Source organism: Oreochromis niloticus, linkage group LG6 (assembly GCF_001858045.2).
Source record: "Oreochromis niloticus isolate F11D_XX linkage group LG6, O_niloticus_UMD_NMBU, whole genome shotgun sequence".
NCBI lineage: Eukaryota > Metazoa > Chordata > Actinopteri > Cichliformes > Cichlidae > Oreochromis > Oreochromis niloticus.
This window is the reverse complement of record NC_031971.2, coordinates 29,778,769-29,800,075: the sequence shown is the minus strand read 5'-3', so window position 1 is coordinate 29,800,075 and position 21,307 is coordinate 29,778,769. Positions and strand designations below refer to the sequence as shown.

The window sequence follows — 21,307 nt, the reverse complement described above, 5'->3', positions numbered from 1 at the left end:
CAATTATCATGTCAAAGCAGAAAACCTTCACCTTACACCTAGTAACATCAGTGTCATCACATGAGAAGCATTCAACAGAGCTCCATGACATCTAAAAGCACATGATCTGATTTGATATGCTTGGTTCCTTCTCAGAAACTGTGTAATCCCATTTCTTTGTCACACACTTGGCATAATTCGCATTAGGAGGTAGAAGACTGTGACTCCATGCTGGCTCAAGAAATGAACCACAACAGTGGGTTTATGGTGGCTTACGCTGGACAGCATTCGTTGATAAACAAAGGCTAATACTTTAATCTCCACTTCTCAGTAACTAGCTCATCTTAAAACTACATGCATGGCAAACACATGACCACAGGACATGTCCAGCCATGAGCCCTAAAAATAGACCCTGTCATTTAATGCTAACATAGCACGCGCTAATTAGCCATGAGAAAAGGCTAGCAAGATTAGCTTACAAACCAGACTAAGGGGCTTCACAACAGTGGGTTTACCTAAAATAGTATTACATAATTTGAATATTTAGAGAACAGATGGGATAAATGTGGTCGATAATAAACGAAAAGTTGGTTGCTAGCATGAGGTACTTTTAACTTAACTGTGAGAAGTAGCTAGCTCTGAGAAGTAAACAGCAGGTGTGTTTGTAAACTGAGTGAGGGTGTTTTCTATTTAACCCCATTAAAATGTTCAGGAAACATCATGGTGACCATAAAACAATCTTACGGGTCGGGTTTTGGGGTGACGGATCGTTATTACCTTGGGTGGGCAGCTTTTAGGGACTCGATCTGCCGCTGTCTCTGTTGCTGTAAGCTGTTCAGAGGAGGGAGAGATCCAGAGCCTTTGGAGGTTGGGAAAAACCAGTTCATTCTCTTCTGGAGAAACCACTGACCGGACTTGGCGAATCTAAAGGCCGACTAAAACGAAGATGAAATGGAAGAGAAAGTCAGCATGAGCGGTACACGGTGTGGAGATTTGCGGCGCTGACCGCTGTTAGCTGTTTGACTCTCGGTTTCTCGTCTTCACAAGGTTTACTTTCTGTATACGTTACAAAGTCGGATGGCATATCCTCATTTGTTGGTTAAAGTGTCAGTTCCGGTTTATCTCCCAAGAGCTGTGTGTAAATGTCACCCAGTCATTAATATCAAGCGACAGATTAACGCTAAAGGAAGAAAACAACCAAGCTAATAACAGCTTGATCAACTTATTTACGTGTTACGTCACGCAAACGCCTACGTAGAGCGCAACTTCCTGTTTATAACCTTTTTTTCCACAATAAAATATAAGAATAACATATTTTTTGGGATTGGACCTTATAATAAACTATGTGAGATTTAAGAATAAAGCAGCAAAGCCACGTTAAAAACCACGTTTTTAGTAACACAAATGCTAATTTTGTGAGTGTTAAAAAGTTTTAGGGTGAGCACGGGTTCCTCTTTATGTAGGACTCCACTACATTTTTATCCATTGTCCCACATATTCAGATATTGTTCCAAATTTTTGTTTTTAAAGTCCATCCTCTAGGATGCACATTCTTCTAAAGTGTGAAGAAAGTAGCAATTTCACCATTGGTCTTCTCCCATTTTTGTCAGTTATTTCTGAATCTAACAAGAAACCTGTAGCTAAAAAGGAAAACAGGTCCAATCTGAAAGAAATAGGCAGCTGCAAGGTGAGAATATAAATAGGCAGAATTTGATGGTAGTCTGTAGGATGACTTAAGAAATCAAGAAGTAGTAAGTGAAGGCAGACGCATGGATTTAATAGTGGAAGCTTAACAAGGAAAAATTGTCACAGGCTCTGGGTGGTAGGGAAGAGTTCCCAGATATCTGGAAGTGATAGAGCTGAAGTGGTGAAGGAAATTGCCAAGATGGTTTTTGGTATTTTCTCTGGATAGAGAAAAGAAGACAAGGAGGGTTGGCGGTGAAATGAGGAAATGCAGGAAAGTATTCAAAGGAATACTTTCCTGCATTTCCTTTATTTGCAGTGCTAATGCAAATAAATAGTAAGCTAGTCAGGAAGATGAAGAAAGTCAACAGGAGTACCGGGAGGGCTTTAATCCTAGTGATTTGCTTTTTTAAAGTTGACATAAAGTATATTAAAAAAACAAAACACTCCAAAAAACTCCAAACCTCAAAGAGGTTTTCAAAGGTGGTTGAAAAATGTCCCAATAATTTATCTCACACTGATTTTATCACACTGATCATAGTCAGGTGTACAGTATAGATTTTATTATTTGCACTGACAATACTGCACCCAGTTCCACTGTATATATGCAATGGCGATAAAGATTATTGTACTTATCAGTCCTAGCATAACTAAGTCAACATAACTTTAACTTAATTCTTGAATGTGTCCATCAACTTTCATTTTCTTCAAAATAATTTAATACATATTATAATGCAACACAATTACCAACCATTCAAGCAAACATGGCACATTTTTTTTTCTTAATAAATGGGAATCAAATACAGGGCAGAAGGCCAAGGCATGCTGCAGTGCCTTTTTTCCCTTACTTTTTCTGGAACACCAGATAAAAATAAACACCCAAGAAACCAAGGAGACGTAAATACTGCTTGAGGACCCTAGGTTGACAAATGAATCATCTAATAACAAAGAAACAAAACCAACAGTTAGTTTAATAGTTAACTACTATTATATAAAAGTGCTGGCGAACTTCATAATTGGGTGGCTGCAGGTGCATCCACCACACTGACATGTATGACAACCAGTGGGGAGCAGAAGGGGGGTCCCCCACCCCGAGGTCACGATTCATGGTGAACATGTAACACTTGTAATCACATACTTTTGAAACATGTTTATCTCAAACATTTGCTCAAAAGTTTGCATTTAAACTAAGGTGCTTTTAAAGTATGAAATTGTAAAACCAAAGCCATCCTTCTTTAAAACATATTTCCTTCCTTTATGCTCCATAACGAGGCAAAGAGAAATAATTTCAAACACTTGCTTTTTGCCCAGAAGTGACAACCATCTGTGTTTTTAGCCCTTGTGATAAAAACAGGAGCTTTAAGCACTTAAAACCACATTTAAGTGCCACATTTCCTTTCTATGACCACTCAGACCATATTCCCTTCATCAAAACTACATTGAACTATAACTTTTACAAAAGTAAGATCAATCTACTGATAAAAATATTTTTTGGCAACACCAATTTGGGAACATTTATGTTGCTCATGTTCAAAAATTTGATAGAAGTAAAAAATAATTTGGACCTGTTTTTTTGTCAACTAAAGGGGATGATAAAGCCATGGAGATGGTATCAGTTTAAAGGGGACAAGTGGATGGTTCACTCACAATATTAATTTGCTTTACTTCATACACAGTCCCTGTAAATGCTTTCTAGGCTTGGTAATGCAATTCCCAGCAACTTACTTGCTATCGTTACTGTCTTTCTAATTGCCTTTTTCTGTCCCTCAGAGGCATTTCCAAACAAACAGTACAGAAATTCAACACACTTTCAACAAAGGCCCAATAGAACATGTAAAGCATTTTAGACTTTGAAGGCTAAAAGTTTCTGCAAAAATATAGATTCAATGCCTGTCTTATCCAGTTACTTTTGTGGGTGAGAGGTGAGAGATTTAAATAACTCAGAAGTCAAACATGACTTCTCAAGTATTAGTAAAGAGCAAGTGTCTGGAAAAACAGTTACGCAAGGTTTTCCTCTTCAGCTTTCTTAAAACAACTCAGATCACACTTGCTTCAGTTCTGTAAAGAAGCACTGAATAATCATGACTGTTTATTAGCTTCGTACTCGAATGGGAATATCATAACAAACCATGATGGTTTGCAAGACCATACGCTCCACAAACACATCAAATCAAAAATCATAGAAATGATCCTTGAAAGCATGAGGATGGAAACAACAAGTCATTCTCAGTACAATTATTCTCACTCAGGGTGTTGATCTTTTAGAAATCGTCTCATTATCTAATGTTACAGTTTTTCTCAAATGCTAAAACACATTTCACAAACGTTCCCACCATGTTCCCCAATGTCTAAACACAACACCCTTTTCTAAAGCTACATAAACACAACCACACCTTCCCACTGCAAAACTCAAACTTTCACACCAAAAGAGCAGCTCAAAGCTTTCAAAAATGTAAACACTATACACATCATTACACACTACAGCAAAACAATTGAAAACACAATGCTCAATTTGTGAGAAGGTTCTTTGTTTCATAACTGCCAATGCATATTTTTTGAAACTATACAGTAATGGATCGTCGTAGATCTCTGCAGAGGATTAGACATTTAGATTTGTGAGTTTCATATGAAGAGTATAAATCTATAGAAAATCCTGCATGTACGTACACTACTGTAACACAACTCAATGCAAAAACAGAATCTATTGCACACAACAGTACTCTTGAAAACATGATCAGGGTGTAAAGTTTTTTCATTTACTTTATTCACACTACAATCACTGTGCGGCATCATGTCGCTGAGCTGCATCGGGCCACATCACCTCATCCACATCGCAGGCTATATTGTCTCTCGCCAGGCACCGCGGGAAAAACGCCCCGGAATGGCGAATCCATCCTTGGAAGGCCTCCGCTGGGATGTCAACACAGGCCAGCTCCATTGCCCTTAGGAGGTTCTCTCTTGTGTATGGTTGTCTGTCATAAACCTTCCATCTCCACGATGAGAAGAACTCCTCTATAGGGTTCAGGAAAGGGGAGTAGGGTGGCAGACGGACGTTTAAAAAGTGGTCACTGTTGGTGGTGAAGCACTCTCTGATTTGGTTTGTTCTGTGGAAGCGGACATTGTCCCAAATGATCACATAAAGGTGATGTGCGGGCCCAGGAGGATGTCTTTTAGCTCCTCTAGGAAGGTGAGGAGACGTTGGATGTTGTGAGACCCAAGGACAGCATGCCGGTGGACAAGCCCCTCCGAACCCATGGCCGCACAAAGAGTAATATTACTGAGCAACACAGTATGTCCACTAACTGTACTGTGAACATGGATGTATACTTACTTGAACAGCGGTTACCAAATCTAAAACTGCATTTACGTCTGAGCTAATGTTCATGTTTGACCAGTTTTGACAGCTGAGGCAAACCATGAGTGAGAGTGACTGTCCTGGGAATCACTAGCTCTTTCTGGACGTTGCTTAATTAAGACTATACTTTCAGGGATCATTTTTATAGTTTCTGACTTGAGAAATGTGTTTCTAGAGTGTATGGTCTCGCTAACCACGATGACGAGTTGTGATATTCCCTTTTGAGCATGAAGGTGATGGGATAGTGCTGTGCTGCATGTGTTCTCTGTCATTGATGATTGCTTATTGGTTTACTGTAGAGCAGTGAGGAAGGGAGTATGATCAGAGTGGCTCTAGAACACTTGAAAAATAAGTCTTTCTTTGTCTGGTGAATACTTCCACATATGTAATTATGGGCTTTGGTCACGATTTAAGGTGGTGTGACATTTAATGGCCATGTGAACAACTGCATCTGAAATGTGCACTATTTACGTTTTTTTGTCATTTTCAAATTTTATCTTTCTGGAAAACAATCACAGTAATGGCAGCTCCAGATTTTGGATTGAGTAAATGGTATTATGTTTAACTACTTTTACAGAGCAACAAGGCTCTCAAAACTGGATTTAAATGTTATGTAATCATCTTTAAAAGCAGCTTTATCTGAGCTAATGTTACTGTAGTTACGTACAACAGTGATAGTTCATTAACTTCTCATTAACTCAACACTTTGGCCATGTTTAACAGCTGAGGCAAACTATGAGTGAGAGTAGTCCTGGGAATCACTAACTCTTTCTGCCCGCCGTTTTTCTAAGGCTATACTTTCAAGGATCATTTCACCAATGGTGAAATTGCTACTTTCCTCACACTTTAGCAGTTTTTCACACAGCCATTAAATTGTGACTAAAGCCCAAACGTGTGTGGAAACAATCAGTAGACAAAAAAAAGACCTATTATTTAACTCTTCTAGAGCCACTCTGATCATGTTTCCCTCCTCACTGCTCTACTGTAGAGCAATAAGCAATCATCAATGACAGAGAACATGTGCAGCACAGCACTACTCCATCAGCTTCATGCTCAAAAGGGAACATCACAACTCATCATCGTGGTCAGCGAGACCATACACTCTAGAAACACATTTCTCAAGTCAGAAACTATAGAAATGATCCCTGAAAGTATAGTCTTAGGTGACAGGAGGGTTAAAACTGCATCTCATTCATGGTAGCATCATTCTTACTCACGGTTACTTCAGTGGCTCATCCAAAGATACCAGTGCTTTTCTTCCTTATTTTAAGAAATAGTAGGGCTGGGCGATATGGCCTAAAATCAATATCACGATAAATCGAGCAGTTAACCTCGATAACGATAAATGGACGATAACCACCCCAAGTGCCAAAAAAACAAACGTTGAAACAAACGAATCACATGGTTGTGCTGCAGGTGGTGGAAGAGGTTGGTTGTGTTACCTTGACTTGACGCAACAGTCTTTTTGCAGAGTTTACATTTAACAATTTTTTGATCAATATCATCCTTGTTGAATCCAAAATGTTGTCAAACGATTGATGATGCATTTTTTTTGTTAACAAGCGTCTCCTCTTCCTCCTCCACCAGCTCTACCTCTGTCGCTGCTGCTTCAACATTTAAATCATCCTCCATTTGTTCACCCGTGTCTCGTCTTGTTACAGGTAGCAGTGTTGCCAACTCCTCAGTAAGGAAAATCGCTATTGGCTGTCCTAAAAGTCGCCAGAAGTCGCTAAATGACATCATCGCCTAATTTGCATAATTGGTCATGCTAATATAATTGTAACCTACGTTGTTGGAGAGAGACATAACATTGTGGAAGAGACATAAAGTGAGTAAAAAACGTCCTAAATGCATTTAGAATTTATTTAGAACTACAAATTAAATTTATTTTAGCAATTATTGTTTTTTTTAAAGTCAGAATTCCAACCCTGCTCCTTTATCCGGGCTTGGACCGGCAAAAAAGACCCGAAATAGGCACTCTGGTGGAGTTACTTTGTGTGTGTGTTTATAAGTAGTTTTAAACCTCGTGATCCACAAAACAGCATAACAGTAAAAGAAGAACTGACTGTGTTACAGTCAGTGCGGGAGCGGCGGCTTCGCTCATGCGCGATTCATTTGCAGTTCGGACGCATAGGTGTGAACATCGTCTGCCCTGATAGCAGCTGGGGGAGGACTATCCTCCGCCTGTGAGCGCTTTGGTACGGGCGAGGTGCGGCAGCACCCGCTGCTTGTTGAGAGTAAAAGCGATACCCACTTTCACGTCAAAAAGTCGTCATAAATAAATCTCCAATAACACCAGAAAAAGTCGCCAGATTTGTCGCTAGTCGCTTTTTAGAAAAAAAAAGTCGCTAAGGGGGTCTGAAAACTCGGTAAATATAGCGACAAAGTCGCTAAGTTGGCAACACTGACAGGTAGTAGAGTCATGTGACTCCACCCCGTCAAGTCTGTAACGTAGCACAGCGTCTTAAAGGGACATGAACATCGCCAACCTGCACATGCCTTTTCTTTTTTTTTTAAATACCGAATTTACCGACATGGGCAAAATGACGTCGATAAGAGTCATAAATTTCGGTAACGATAAATTTTTGATATATCGCCCAGCCCTAAGAAATAGTTAAGAAACGTGCCACTAAAATTTATTTACTTATTTATTTGATAGATTTGAGATATTTTTTTAAAGTGTGTGGTGCGGCAATCAAATTGAGTCATCCTCATGAGTCGTAGTCCTGTCTGGCTGAGAATTTTATTTCTATTCTGTTCTCTTTGCTTAAAATCTAGCTGTTCTCTATCATATTGAGACTATCTCTCTCCACTCCGTTACATATTCCATATATACAGGGTGGAGAGATAGTCTCTCGCTCAGAGAACCAAGGTTACAGCGTAACCATATGTTACCCCCAACATCTGGTGACTTTTATCTAAAAAATAATTTCTCAGAATGAAGTTTGCTTGATCATTTTTTAGAACATTCATGATTGGTTGACACACTATACTAAAACTCGTGGAAGTTATGATTATACTTCCTATAGTTTCTGATTTGAGAAATGTATTTCTAAAGTGTATGGTCTCACTAACCACGACGATGACTTGTGATACTTCCTTCCAAGCATGAAATAGATAGAACAATCAGCTTGTCACTGATGATTGCTCTTTGGTTCCTTGTGGTGCATTGATGAAAGGAATACGGTCTGAATGGTTGCATGAACACAAAAAATGTAAATATTGGCTTGACTGCTTTTATCTATGACTGTACTGATGCTGGCTTAGATGTAGTTTAGATAAATTGCTTAGTGGAAAGAAAATCATATAAGCAATATTTGTTCTGAGGGACACAAAGATATTTTCTAAATGTCACAGTTGTTAAAAAACAATTTGTGCTTTGGAAAATATTATGTACTATAGCATAATTATTTTTTAACACACATTTATTATATTACTATAGAAGGCATACACATGTGTAGGAATAAAAGGAGCTTCTGGTTACAATGTCAATTAGGACATAGATTTCCTGGAGAAGTTGAAATCAAACTTTACTGACATATTGCCCGTAAAGTAGATATTTGACAAGAGGCAGTCAAGTCAACCTGGCTGCCAGAAAAGGCTTAATTTAGCAGTCACTAGAGAAAATAGACTGGGCTTATTTTTGAACATACAAGGTTCATGTAGACTCACCGAAAAGGAAAGAAAAAAGTTTACATTGCCTTGAATGGATGCAATAACTGAAGGTTGTTTTACCTCTTACAGTCGCTGTAAGACACCAGCCTTGCAAGTCTGTCACAGTGTAGCATTTGCAACATTCTTTTTATATTGAAAATATTTTTATACAACAATTTTTGTACGTTTCATGTAAATCCTAAACGTGTTACTCATAATAGGGCCTCTAAAAGATCAACACCCTGAGTGAGAATAATTGTACTGAGAGTGACTTGCTGTTTCCATCCTCAGCTTTGTTAAGGCTATACTTTCAGGGATCATTTCTATAGTTTCTGACTTGAGAAATGTGTTTCTAGAGTGTATGGTCTCGCTGACCACGATGATGAGTTATAATATTCCCTTTTGAGCATGAAGCTGACAGACGACATCGTTCTGTTGTGTGTTTTCTGTCATTGATGATTGTTCAGAACATTGATGAAGAGAATATGCACTGAGTGGTTTTACTACAGTTGAAAATCAGAATAGTGTTTAACTGTTAATCTACACTTGCATATGTCTTGTACCAGGAAAGACAGTTATTCATACTTCTCATCTGCAAAAGTTACTGGATAAAACAACATTCACTCTATCATTTTCTTTCCAAACTAGCAGAAATAAACCCTGAGTATAGGTGGACAATTTGTTTTTCATCTTTTGTCGGATGTTCATAAATATTCATATTTGTGGTCCTGTTCTTTCACAGACTTGCAGAGATCCAGAAGGATGTGGAGTACAGAATACCATTCCCAGTCAACAACTCCACCATTAGTGTTAACACGCAAGTCCATTCGTCCGCCTATCAGGTGGGATTAAAACAAAGAGCATTACTTGATCAAAATTTGGCCAATCTCACATTTAAGGTCTTCTTCTTGTACACCTCTGGCTGCTATTTATAGATCACACATTATGCTCCCTTGCACTTGTGTATCTGCAAATCTTGGTTTTTATTTCAACAAACTATTAGCTGAGACCAATAATACAAGTGGCCACTAGATGTCTCTACCTGCTTGAAGAGGTGGTAGACTGACAACATTTAGTCCAAGTTCAAGAAATTCTTCCTCAACAGACTTGTCTCTGTCACTCACTAAAAAAAGAAAACTTGTGTAAAGCCCCAAAAGAACCTTCCCCCCCAAGTTTTTAATGCAACCACTGAATTCTATTTACACATGAACTAACTTGCATGGGATGATTGTACCTGTGCTTTTAGTGCTATAACACCAGCTTGGTGAAACATACTTAAAAGTATTTCCTACAACCACTCAGATTATATTCCCTTTATCAAAGCTCCAAAAAGAAGCAATGAACAGTCATCAAGGACAGAAAACACATGACAAAATCATGGTTGTGTGCCAGTTTTAGGCTCAAAAAGGAATACCACAACTAATCATCGTGGTTGGCGAGACCACACACTCTAGAAACACATTTCTCAAATCAGAAATTATAGAAACAATCCCTGAAAGTATAGTCTTAGCCAAGCAATGTCCAGAAAGAGCTAGTGATTCCCAGGACAGTCACTCTCACTAATGGTTTGCCTCAGCTGTCAAACATGGCCAAAGTCTTGGGTTAATGAGAAGTTAATGAACTATTACTGTTGTACGTAACTACAGTAACATTAGCGCAGATAACTCTGCTGTTAAAGATGATTACGCAACATTTAAATCCAGTATTGAGAGCGTTGATGCTTGGTAAAAGCAGTTAAATATAATACCATTTACTCAATCCAAAACCTGTCGCTGCCATTACTGTGATTGTTTCCCAGAAAGTTAAAATTTGGAAATGACCAGAAATCGTAAATAGTGCACATTACAGATGCAGTTGTTCACACGGGCATTAAACATCACACCATCTTAAATCATGACCAAAGCCCGTAATTACATATGTGGAAGCAATCACTAGACAAAAAAAAGAAGACTCGGTTTAAGTCTTTTAGAACCACTCTGATCATATTCCCTTCCTCACTGCTCCACAGTAGAGCAATAAGCAATCATCAACGACAGAACATGTGCAGCACAGCACTATCCCATCAGCTTCATGCTCAAAAGGAAACATCACAACTCATCATCGTGGTTAGCGAGACCATACACTCTAGAAACACATTTCTCAAGTCAGAAACTATAGAAATGATCCCTGAAAGTATAGTCTTAATTAAGCAACGTCCAGAAAGAGCTAGTGATTCCCAGGACAGTCACTCTCACTCATGGTTTGCCTCAGCTGTCAAAACTGGTCAAACATGAACATTAGCTCAGACGTAAATGCAGTTTTAGATTTGGTAACCGCTGTTCTATGTAAAATGTGTCCTTTGTCAGCACCTCAAGGTGTGGCGGAGGTTGGCACCCTAGACAATCAAAAGTAAAATATCCAGTCTAAAAACTGAATGTAATTTTACTTTTTGGATGGTTTTGTAACCATACATACAGGTCAGGCTAGGTAGCACTGGCCGGTTGACCACATGAGCAGCGACCCGAACCGAAACAATGGAAACTGCACAACATGAGGAAAGACGAGAAGAAGAAAGAACTCCCCCCAGACTGAGCTCCAACAGGGAGATCAGTTTGAGAACAGAAAAAAAACCCACCTCAGCACATAGCACATGAATCATCACATCTCACAACATCGAAGACATAAGCTTTGAAGGCATTTGGAGGGGGTGGGGGGGTGAGTGTAGGTCTGTGTCACTGTACGTGCGTATGTGTGTATGTATGTGTGTTCCGTGTTTAGCCGAGAGAAAGTGTCCCTTCACTCGGTTGGGCAAAAGTCAACAATCTTCGGTCAACGCGGGTGGCCTTGAGTGAGGGGGAAGAAAGTCACAACACAGTCTTGTTATCTAACGGAGAATTTTTGTTATTCCCGTCAGCTTTTGCCTTGAGCATTCAGCTGGCGCCAGGGGGGCCGCATGAGATGAAGATGGTAGATGTTTTGGTTAGTGCGAACAAACTGCTTCCAGTTGGTCTAATGTCCATCACTGGTCACCAGGTCTCTCAATTCCCGTTGTTCTTCTCCAAGATCTTATCCATATTGCGTTCAATAAACACAGTCTGAGTGCTCACGGCCCTGCCTATCGTCTATCATGTCGGCCAGCCTTGTGGGATTTTGAACAGCTGTAGCCGCTTCTTGTTCTTCGATAAGCCAGGTCCGAGCCAGCTCCAATCAGCCAGAACTCTGTTATCGTGGTTCCAAATTGGTAGATGTCATTCAATGTCTTCCATTGAGGGTGTCGCCAGACACGCGACGCAACTGACCATGGAGTATCCGGCAGCAAACGTCTCCGCAGGACAATCGGACTCTCCCAAGCCCAGGACTCTGTCAGTTTCGTTAAGGGACCAATTGATCAAATCCATAATTCTTCTTTAGGTTTTTAGAGAACAAGTCTGGGAGACTCTCTTAGGGTTAGAGAATAAGCAAGACTATACAAAAGACATGAGAAGCCAAGCAGGAAAGATAAGGGAGAGGGAGAGGGAGAAAGTGCGACCGCCTCTGTCAAGAGCCAAGAGAGAGAGTACTGAGGAAGACTCATTCTATTGTTAATTGTTTTAACCATCCACTTCACAGTGAGTTTGACTTGTTGCCCTCTGGCTGTTGTTTTAGAGTACCTGTGAGGAAGACCAAAAGACTTGAGGTTTCTTTTATTCTTACTGCAACCCGTCTCCTTAACGGCAAATAACTGTCTTGTGGCTTTTTATTATTGTTTTGTTTATTCTTATTGTTGCCCTTGCTGCTATAATAATTTCCCCTTGTGGGACAATAAAGTATTGAATTGAATTAAGGTATTCTTCTCGTACACCTCTGGCTGCTATTTTTAGATCACACATTATGCTCCCTTGCACTTGTGTATGTGCAGATCTTGGTTTTTAATTTCAGTAAGTGCATTGAACTTTACATTGACAGTCTCACTCTGTGGAACAATGATGATAGCACCTCATGTAACGCATTGCCTTCAGGTTTGGAGAATGGTATCTGTAACTGCAAAATGCTGTATGTATGGTTACAGAACCATGCAAAACGTAAAATTAGATTCACTTCTTTAGATTGGATATTTTACTTTTGAGTGTCTAGGGTGCCAACCTCTGCCACACCTCGAGGTGCTGACAAAAGACACATTTTACATAGAACAGCATACAACATGCATAGAATCAAATTTCAAACTGCATTTACGTCTCATTATCTGAGCTAATGTTAATGTTTGACCAGTTTTGAAAGCTGAGGCAAACCATTAGTGAGAGTGACTGTCCTGGGAATCACTAGCTCTTTCTGGACGTTGCTTAGCTATGACTACACTTTCAGGGGTAATTTCTATAGTTCCTGACTTGGGAAATGTGTTTCTATATGGAGTTAAATCCATATTTCTAGAGTGTATGGTCTCGCTGACCACGATAATGAGTTGCGATGTTCCCTTTTAAGCATAAAACCAACAGACAACCATGATTTTGTCATGTGTTTTCTGTCATTGATGAATGTTCGTTATTTCTTTTCAGAGCTTTGACAAAGGGAATATGACCTGAGTGTTTACAGGAACCGCTTTAAATATGTTTCACCAAGCTAAGGTTAGAGCACTAAAAACACAGGTACAATCATCCCATGCAAGTTAGTTCATGTGTAAATAGAATTCAGTGCTTGTATTAAAACTTGGGGGGGGGGGGGTCTTTTGGGGCTTTACACAAGTTTTCTTTTTTTACTGAGTGACAGAGATGAGTCTGTTGAGGAAGAATTTCTTAAACTTGGACTAAATGTTGTCCAAGCAGGTAGAGACATCTAGTGGCCACTTGTATCGCATGTAAAATGTGGACTGTGTCATCAGAGCCAAGAGGTAGAAACCTACAGATGTTTGTTGGTTTGGTGCTTAACTCTAATCACTAAAACAAAACACATTTTAAAAGCAGTTTCAGAGGCTTTGCCATTATCATTAATCCACACCTTATTAACAGCAATGACTTTTTCACTCATGGTTCAGAAGTAAAGGCGATAATTACGTATTATGTATTATTGCTTGGCATAAAAAAGAAGTTAAAAATAAGAGTAAAGACTTATTGAACCAAATTAGATTTTCTTTACTAGTTTTTTCAGAAAGTCTTTTTCAACATTCTTCCTTCCCAATATATATTTCCATGAATTGGTTTTCAAAAGACTTCACAATTAACGACTCCTCCTACCACAACATTATGTTAACATCACCCTTGCCATACACAGTTTTTTGCTTTTTTCTCTCAAAAGCAAATTGCTTCTCTAGTAACATATTTACCATAGCAACAGCCATTCTCGTGATGCATGCTCAATCATCCAGGTAAATAAATCCCAAAGGTTGATTCTTTTCGCATCCATACAAATTCTGCCATTTATCTGGACCCAGGTCACCTCAAGCTTGGTCTCAGTTAATAGTTTATTAGATAATTTCTGCTTAGCACTGATCTTTATTTGACCATTTAAAACCAGAAATCACCCGGGGGGGGGACCCCAAAACAACAAACAAGCCTTTTAATTTTAAACAGCACTTCCCCTCTGATCAAATTCACATCTTCACTGAGTCACAGGGAAGCATTGATCAGCAATTAATCACCAAGAACATATTAAGCAAATCATTACTCCCTGTGCTTCACACACACTCAGAAAAGAACCACAACTCATTGTTGTGGATTGCAAGACCATACAATTTTGAAACACAGATCTCAAATCAGAAATGATTTCCATTAAGTACAGCTTTAAAAGAAGCCATTTACCATTTACTGCCTGGAAAGAATCATCACAGTTCATCATTACATTTCACCGCACACTAAAGAAATGCATTCGTCAAATCACAAACAATCCCAGAAAATCTAACAAGACATTTGCAAGATGACTTTTCTCTCACAGGTTTTACCTCTGCTGCAAAACAACCACCTAATGAGTGAACAAAACAATAATGATGTTCATTAACATCCTCCCATGCAATGGAGGTGGCTCTCTTTTTACCTGGCTACATCACTATGATAACTTATGCTTTTCACTAATAACTTAACTCTCAATTTTTTCTACAGTCCACTTATATGGATTCTCTGCTTCAGAAATACATTACATTAGAATTGTAGCATGGTTGCACGGTGGCTAGCACGGTAGTTAACACTATAGTCTAACAGGAAGAAGGTCCTGAGGTTGACTCCACCATCTGGAGGATCTTTCTGTGTGGAGTTGCATGTTCTCCCTGGGTACTCTGGCTTCCTCCCACAGTCCAAAGACATCCAGATATTGGGGTAAGGTTAACTGGCTATTCTAAATTGCCCATAGGTTTGAATTTGAGTGAGAATGGTTGTCTGTCTCTCTGTGCTAGCTCTATGACAGACTGGTAACCTGACAGCTGGGATAATATTTATATTATCCCAGCTAATATTTATAAACGGAAGAGAATGGATGGATAATTGGAGTTCCAAAAAAGCCTTGTTCTCTGGAATATAAAAAATATATATTCTTTTGTGAGTGGTTACCCAAACTGTTTAAAGGAATCTGAATATATATCCCCAAGTAAATACACAATTTCCTTAGAGATTATTAAAGTATTCTGATTCTGATTGAAATAAGAGGCAGTAGATTTAATAACTATAATTTTTATGATCTTGAAAGGAGGCTGGCAAAGATGAAACGTTTCAGTTAAAGATGGTTTAAAATCTTTTGGAAACTTCACTTATCCATAAATACACTTTTCTGTAACATGTTAAACATCTTAAAAACTTCTAGTCTGTAGGTTTCTAGGTTGCTAAGCTCTGCCCTTAAGGTGACACAGTGCACATTTTGTTCTTTTTAAGGTCAACCTAATCACAGATTTTCCAAATAATCATCTAACATGTTCACTTGAGACTATCCTTCTTGTCATAATGTCCAGGTAATTGTTTGTTCAAATCACAATGGCCATAGTTGCACTTTGAAATTTAGTAACGCTATTCCATGTAAAATGTGAACTTTGTCACCACCTTGAGGTGAGGCAGAGGGTAGCACCCTAGACACTCAAAAGCAAAATATTCAATCTAAAGAAGTGAATCTAATTTTACTCTTGGCATGGCTGCGTAACCACTCTGATTGTCAATAACAGACAACACATGAAATAAAACTGTCTATCAGCTTCATGTTCCTCCTGTCTATGTAAAAAACACTGTACAAACATGTAAGAGAGTATGACAGGTTCATGTCTCTGACTCATTAAGAAGTAAGACTGTGTAAAAGCACCTGGATAACATTTAAAGATGAATAACTTTTTATCTTTCCAGTTTACTAACCTGACACTCAGACAGTCCTCAGTCCTCTTTTAAGATTTTAGTGCAACAACCAAGATGATTTTTTGCTAAGGTAATGGTTTCTGTAACAGAAACTTTAAACACAAGCATCCAGGAAAATAATTAAACCACACTTTACTACTTTTAAACACTATTGTAACCACTCTGATTATGTTTCCTTCCTCAATGATCAGCAAAGAACAATCACCAATGATAGAGAGAACGAAATGAATCATTGCTCTCTACCAGCTTCATGCTCAGAAGAAAACATCGTGATTCATCATCGTGGTTAGCGAGACCACCCACTTTAGAAACACATTTCTCAAGTCAGAAACTATAGAAATGATCCCTGAAAGTATAGTCTTAGTGTGCTCACATGTTGAAACTGCATGTGGTTTTCAGTAAAGTCTTCATCACTCAGGGTTCTTCTCTGCTATTCAATAACCTTGTGCAGTTGCCATGTCTTGTCCAATCATCTGTGTTTATGCAAAGAACATAAACACAGAGGATGAAAGGAGACAGAGAAGCAAAGTGTGTGCGCATTAGAGGAGCTGCGTAAGTCTGCTGTTTGATGAAACCAGAGCAACACACTAGACGCAGAGGAGAGAGAATACCAATGTTGGTCAATCCTCTTACTCCATAACACTGAGACATGCCTGAGAACTACCTCTAGTGCGTATGATGGCTAGCGATGGGACTCTTGATATTTATGTTTTAACAGCGTGTTGAGCAGATGTTTTGAAACACTGCTACAAAGTGTTGTTTGAAACACCTGTGTTACATGACAATAAGTAATATAGGTTTTGGTGCGCTTTGCACCAGTTTCAACAGGTGGCTTAGTTGCTGCTTAAAGGTTTGATTAACAGAGTGCAGAACAAAACAGACAACAGCATAAATTCCTTGAAAGGTTAAAAGTCATCAACACCAGCAGCAGAAGCAAAGGACAGTTTGCTGATGCAGCTTTGGAGGTCAAAAAATACCCCACAGCTGCATCTGTTCCAAGGACACACGATCCTTTAGACTGGAAGGAATGATAAGTCATATACCCTCATATTTATAGGTTAGCCTACCTATGTATACTTGCAGCGTTTCCAAGGCTGAAGAGGTAAACTGCCCAAAAAGACACTAACTGAGCCCCGAAATATGCTAAACATGAAAATATAGACATTTGATTTTTCTCTTGTTCATCTTCATTTTCCATCAGCATAATTAGCAACATTCAATCACACTTGATGCCACCGTAGTTGAAAGATCTTTTACAAAGCTTACTGGGGCCTACTCAGCCCACATACAAAGTAGCAGACATTTAAATCCAGAAGACCTATGTGGTAAAGCCACTAAAGATGTGAAAAACATGTTGATCATTAATAATTTGGTATAAGAAGTATCACCGGTTTTGAACTGTGCAAGGCTATTTCACAGAAGTGCCACTGAGAAATGACATTAAGGAAAGGCTTAGATTGCCATCTCTGTGGGACAATGTGTTAACACTGCATGACACTACTAAAACAGTGTATAAATCTATCATTCAGTTTCATTTAAACAGCTTTGGTAACCACTCTGATCATATTCCCTTCCTCATTACTCCACAAGGAAGTAAAGAGCGGTCATCAATGATAAAGAACATATGAACCAAATCATTATTCTCTATCCGCCTCACGCTCAGAAAGGAATATCACAACTCTTCATCGTGGTTAGCGAGACCAAACACTTTAGAAACACATTTCTCAAGTTAAAAACTATAGAAATGATCCCTGAAAGTATAGTCTTAGTGTGCTAACATGTGAAAGCTGCATTTACTTTTCTGTGAAGTCTTCTTCACTCAGGGTTCCTCTCTGACATTCAATAAGCTCCGCCTGTTACCATGTTTTGGCCAATCATCTGTGTTTATGCAAATAATACTGTGTAGCACATCCAATCACTGGATACCTCTAACAATACTGTTGGCAAACATACAAGAGAGAACAGCCAGACTAACAGATCAATTTTAAAAAAGTTATTAGGGAACAATAAGTGTAAATAAAAGTTACAAAAGTGTGATGGTTGTGACATTCAATTGAAACTGAAAAGTTTCAAAAGGCCCGCCTCTCACTCACTGACAAATTAGACAGTTTGTGTAAATGTCCCTTAAACATGAAGTACAAAAAAACACAAGGTGCTTTAGTAATCTGAGTACATAATAGACTGTGCTAACTTGCAGGATACTTCACATACAGACAGATTATTAGACAACAGAGAGACACAGCTGCCCCGACTACTGATATTTTTAACTTATAAAGTTGGCTCATGGTTTATGAAGTGAGTGCATCATGAATATGTTTAATATGAAATCTTTAACTGTAGTATAGTAAGCGTAACTAAACATAAAAAGTATAACTACATATCTTTTACACATACATATTCTGGAACTGTTTTTATAGACCTGGAATTTAAATGTGCTTGTTTTTTCTATTTCTATGTACAATACACGAACACATGACTGGACAATAAGGTTTGATTCAGACCTTTTCTCACTTCATGTTTGAGAGATGTTTTTGTTATTTTAACTTCCAATAAAAAATACTTTCACATGTTTCAGTGGGCTGAATCTATTATTTGAATATCTCAGTAAAGCCTGCAGGTAATCAGTCTGCTAAAGTAGACCTAGGTGTTCTTTTATTCTCAGCAAGGATTCAGGTCTGGCTCCATGCTGAAGTCCTTGGATTTGTCCTCCTTGTGTAATTTGTTCTTAATTTGTTTTTCGGGGAACGTTTTTGTTTGTTTGTTTGTTTTTTCTGTTGTCTATATAAATTTGGTTTTGTTGCCGGAGTATATTTTCCTTCCTACGCACAATGCAGCAGTGTCGAAACATCTGTAAGAAAGATTATTGGGACCTACTCAGTCTACATACAAAGTAGGTGAGAATAAAATCCATAAAACTCATTGTTTATCTCAAAAAAGACATGACAATCATGTGTTGATAATAATTATTGATACTTTGGTATGATAAGAAACCCTGTTTTATATTTTAAAAGTACTGGTTGTGTGGTTGTTCCACAAAACGGTGTTAACAAAAATAATAAAGATAACACTTGTGTGTAATGCTTGTTTCTGCCACAGGAAACCATGCCCACTGAGGAAATAGCTGTCTATGGTTTCTTTTGTACCCATTGTAACCACTCTGATCATATTCCCTTCCTCATTACTCCACAAGGAAGTAAAGACCGGTCATCAATGATAAAGAACATATGAACTGAATCATTATTCTCTATCCGCTTCACGCTCAGAAAGGAATATCATGACTCTTCATCGTGGTTAGCGAGACCAAACACTTTAGAAACACATTTCTCAAGTCAGAAACTATAGAAATGATCCCTGAAAGTATAGTCTTAGTGTGCTAACATGTGGAAACTGCATGTGGTTTTCAGTAAAGTCTTCTGCACTCAGGGTTCCTCTCTGACATTTAATAAGCTCCGCCTGTTACCATGTTTTGGCCAATCATCTGTGTTTATGCAAATAATACTGTGTAGCACATCCAATCACTGGATACCTCTAACAATACTGACAGCAAATGTACAAGAGAGAACGACCAGACTAACAGATCAACTTTATAAAAGTTATTAGGGAACATTAAGTGTAAATAAAGGTTACAAAAGTGAATTTGTGATAGTGGCGACATTCTGCTGAAGTTGAAAAGATTCAAAAGGCCAACCTCTCTCACTCACTGACAAATAAGACAGATTGTGTAAATGTCGCTCAAACACAAGGGACTTTTTTTAATGTACAATTGAAGTACACATGACTTGACAAAAGGGTTAAATTCAGACTTGTTCTAGAGATGAGGTAAACTGTTTCACTGAAACTTTGAGATCAAGTTCCTATTTGACATCCGCCATAGATAGATTTTAACTAAATCAAGCTCCTTCCAATTCTGAAGAACTTACTTCATTAAATACATATATATATTGTTTATTTGCACAAAATCCGTAACCACTCTGATCATATTCCCTTCCTCATTACTCCACAAGGAAGTAAAGACCGGTCATCAATGATAAAGAACATATGAACTGAATCATTATTCTCTATCCGCTTCACGCTCAGAAGGGAATATCACGACTCTTCATCGTGGTTAGCGAGACCAAACACTTTAGAAACACATTTCTCAAGTTAGAAACTATAGAAATGATCCCTGAAAGTATAGTCTTAAAGAATCTCTGGGTCGAAGCAAGAGGTGATTCTCGGGAACGCCGTTCTCACTCACGGTTTATGTCAACTGTCAAACATGACCTAACCGATCAGTCTGCGAGGAGTTAATAGACTATAACTTTTACAGAGCTACGATTATGCAAGTAAATCTAAAAGTGTGGCTAAAGATGTTTATTTAAGTTTTAAAATCCAGTTTCAAGTCCCACAATGCTTTGCGAAAGCAATCGCATACGTCACTATACGAATGTATTTATTTTCACTCAGAAATCTGTAACAACCGTTATTTTTATTGTTTCCCTGAAATATGAAGTTGTCAAAAAAATAAAAATTGAAAGAAATAATGCGTTGATCATGGAAAAAGCAGTAACTTTAAGTTTAAATAAATGTTGTGTGGTGCATCGCTTATTATACTCCTGACATGAATCTGGCAAAGAGGAAACGTTCCGCTTAGAAACAACTATTACAATTTGTTTAATTATAAAAAGTTTAAACTCGAAACATTTGGTTACAATGTTAACGATACATAAATCACAAAAAGAGACGCGTCTATTCTGTAATATAAGACGTCAAATCTGTACATGTAGTACCGCAGCTACCCTTGTTACGACACACGAGGGCAGCATTTCATTGGCTAGTATCGAGTGTAATCGTCACACGATATTCAATGTTTAAAACAGACTGCCAAAATTCATATTTTGGTTAATTTTGCTTAAAATAATAAAAATAAAAAGAACCCCACTACTTTAGTACACAACATCCTACAAAAAACTCACTAGGCGTCGAATGACGTCAACACAGACGCTTAACTTTAACTAAAAAAGCTAGGTGAAATACTTTCACCTGCAACTAAAAGCAACACACTAAGGGCGAAAACTAAAATAAAAGTGCCCCACAAAAGGGTCAGTCGACAGTATTTTCAACTACATTTTAAACAGGCTGAAGCTAATTATCGGCTAACATAAATGCTTTCACCCAGAGATACCACGCCTCCATATCAATTTTCTTTCTATAAAAAATGTTTTTAATCACCTTTGAAACAAATTACTCACCAGCATGTTGACCAGCAGCACATTCGCTTTGTCTTAAAGAAACATTCTCAACTTTTAAAAGCTTTAAAAGCAAGCCAAATGGCCAGGAGACTCCCAAGTTATTAACGTTTTGTTGCGCATGCTCATGG

General features: G+C 38.3%; 1 protein-coding gene, 8 non-coding genes and 3 pseudogenes across 11 annotated transcripts in view; 4 read left to right on the top strand and 8 right to left on the bottom strand.

Moving 5' to 3' along the window:
- Positions 1-21,304, bottom strand: part of vps37a (VPS37A subunit of ESCRT-I) — a 30,135-nt gene extending 8,831 nt beyond the window's left edge. The window contains exons 1-2 of one of the 3 annotated variants that reach the window (XM_003449955.3): positions 21,180-21,304; positions 757-914 (exon numbers count right to left, since the gene is read on the bottom strand). In XM_003449955.3, coding sequence (XP_003450003.2) covers positions 757-914; positions 21,180-21,185 — 164 coding nt within the window. In that variant the 5' untranslated portion in view covers positions 21,186-21,304. Of the gene's footprint in view, positions 1-756; positions 915-4,431; positions 4,697-21,179 lie in introns of those variants that run through there. The other 2 variants (XM_019359734.2, XM_005454774.4) reach the window with 2 other exon arrangements.
- On the top strand, positions 5,135-5,348 carry LOC112847231 (small nucleolar RNA U3). Its single transcript, XR_003220669.1, has one exon. It is a non-coding gene; the product is annotated as a small nucleolar RNA U3 (small nucleolar RNA).
- Positions 5,965-6,178, bottom strand: LOC112847230 (small nucleolar RNA U3). The gene has a single exon (XR_003220668.1). It is a non-coding gene; the product is annotated as a small nucleolar RNA U3 (small nucleolar RNA).
- On the top strand, positions 8,028-8,214 carry LOC112847235 (uncharacterized; annotated as a pseudogene).
- On the top strand, positions 8,970-9,170 carry LOC112847232 (uncharacterized; annotated as a pseudogene).
- LOC112847233 (small nucleolar RNA U3) lies at positions 9,965-10,179 on the bottom strand. The gene has a single exon (XR_003220670.1). It is a non-coding gene; the product is annotated as a small nucleolar RNA U3 (small nucleolar RNA).
- Positions 10,642-10,853, bottom strand: LOC112847228 (small nucleolar RNA U3). The gene has a single exon (XR_003220666.1). It is a non-coding gene; the product is annotated as a small nucleolar RNA U3 (small nucleolar RNA).
- On the top strand, positions 12,976-13,214 carry LOC112847234 (uncharacterized; annotated as a pseudogene).
- Positions 16,105-16,310, bottom strand: LOC112847229 (small nucleolar RNA U3). The gene has a single exon (XR_003220667.1). It is a non-coding gene; the product is annotated as a small nucleolar RNA U3 (small nucleolar RNA).
- LOC112847245 (small nucleolar RNA U3) lies at positions 17,500-17,715 on the bottom strand. The gene has a single exon (XR_003220679.1). It is a non-coding gene; the product is annotated as a small nucleolar RNA U3 (small nucleolar RNA).
- LOC112847227 (small nucleolar RNA U3) lies at positions 19,100-19,315 on the bottom strand. Its single transcript, XR_003220665.1, has one exon. It is a non-coding gene; the product is annotated as a small nucleolar RNA U3 (small nucleolar RNA).
- On the bottom strand, positions 19,914-20,129 carry LOC112847244 (small nucleolar RNA U3). Its single transcript, XR_003220678.1, has one exon. It is a non-coding gene; the product is annotated as a small nucleolar RNA U3 (small nucleolar RNA).
- Positions 21,305-21,307: the final 3 nt, after the last annotated feature.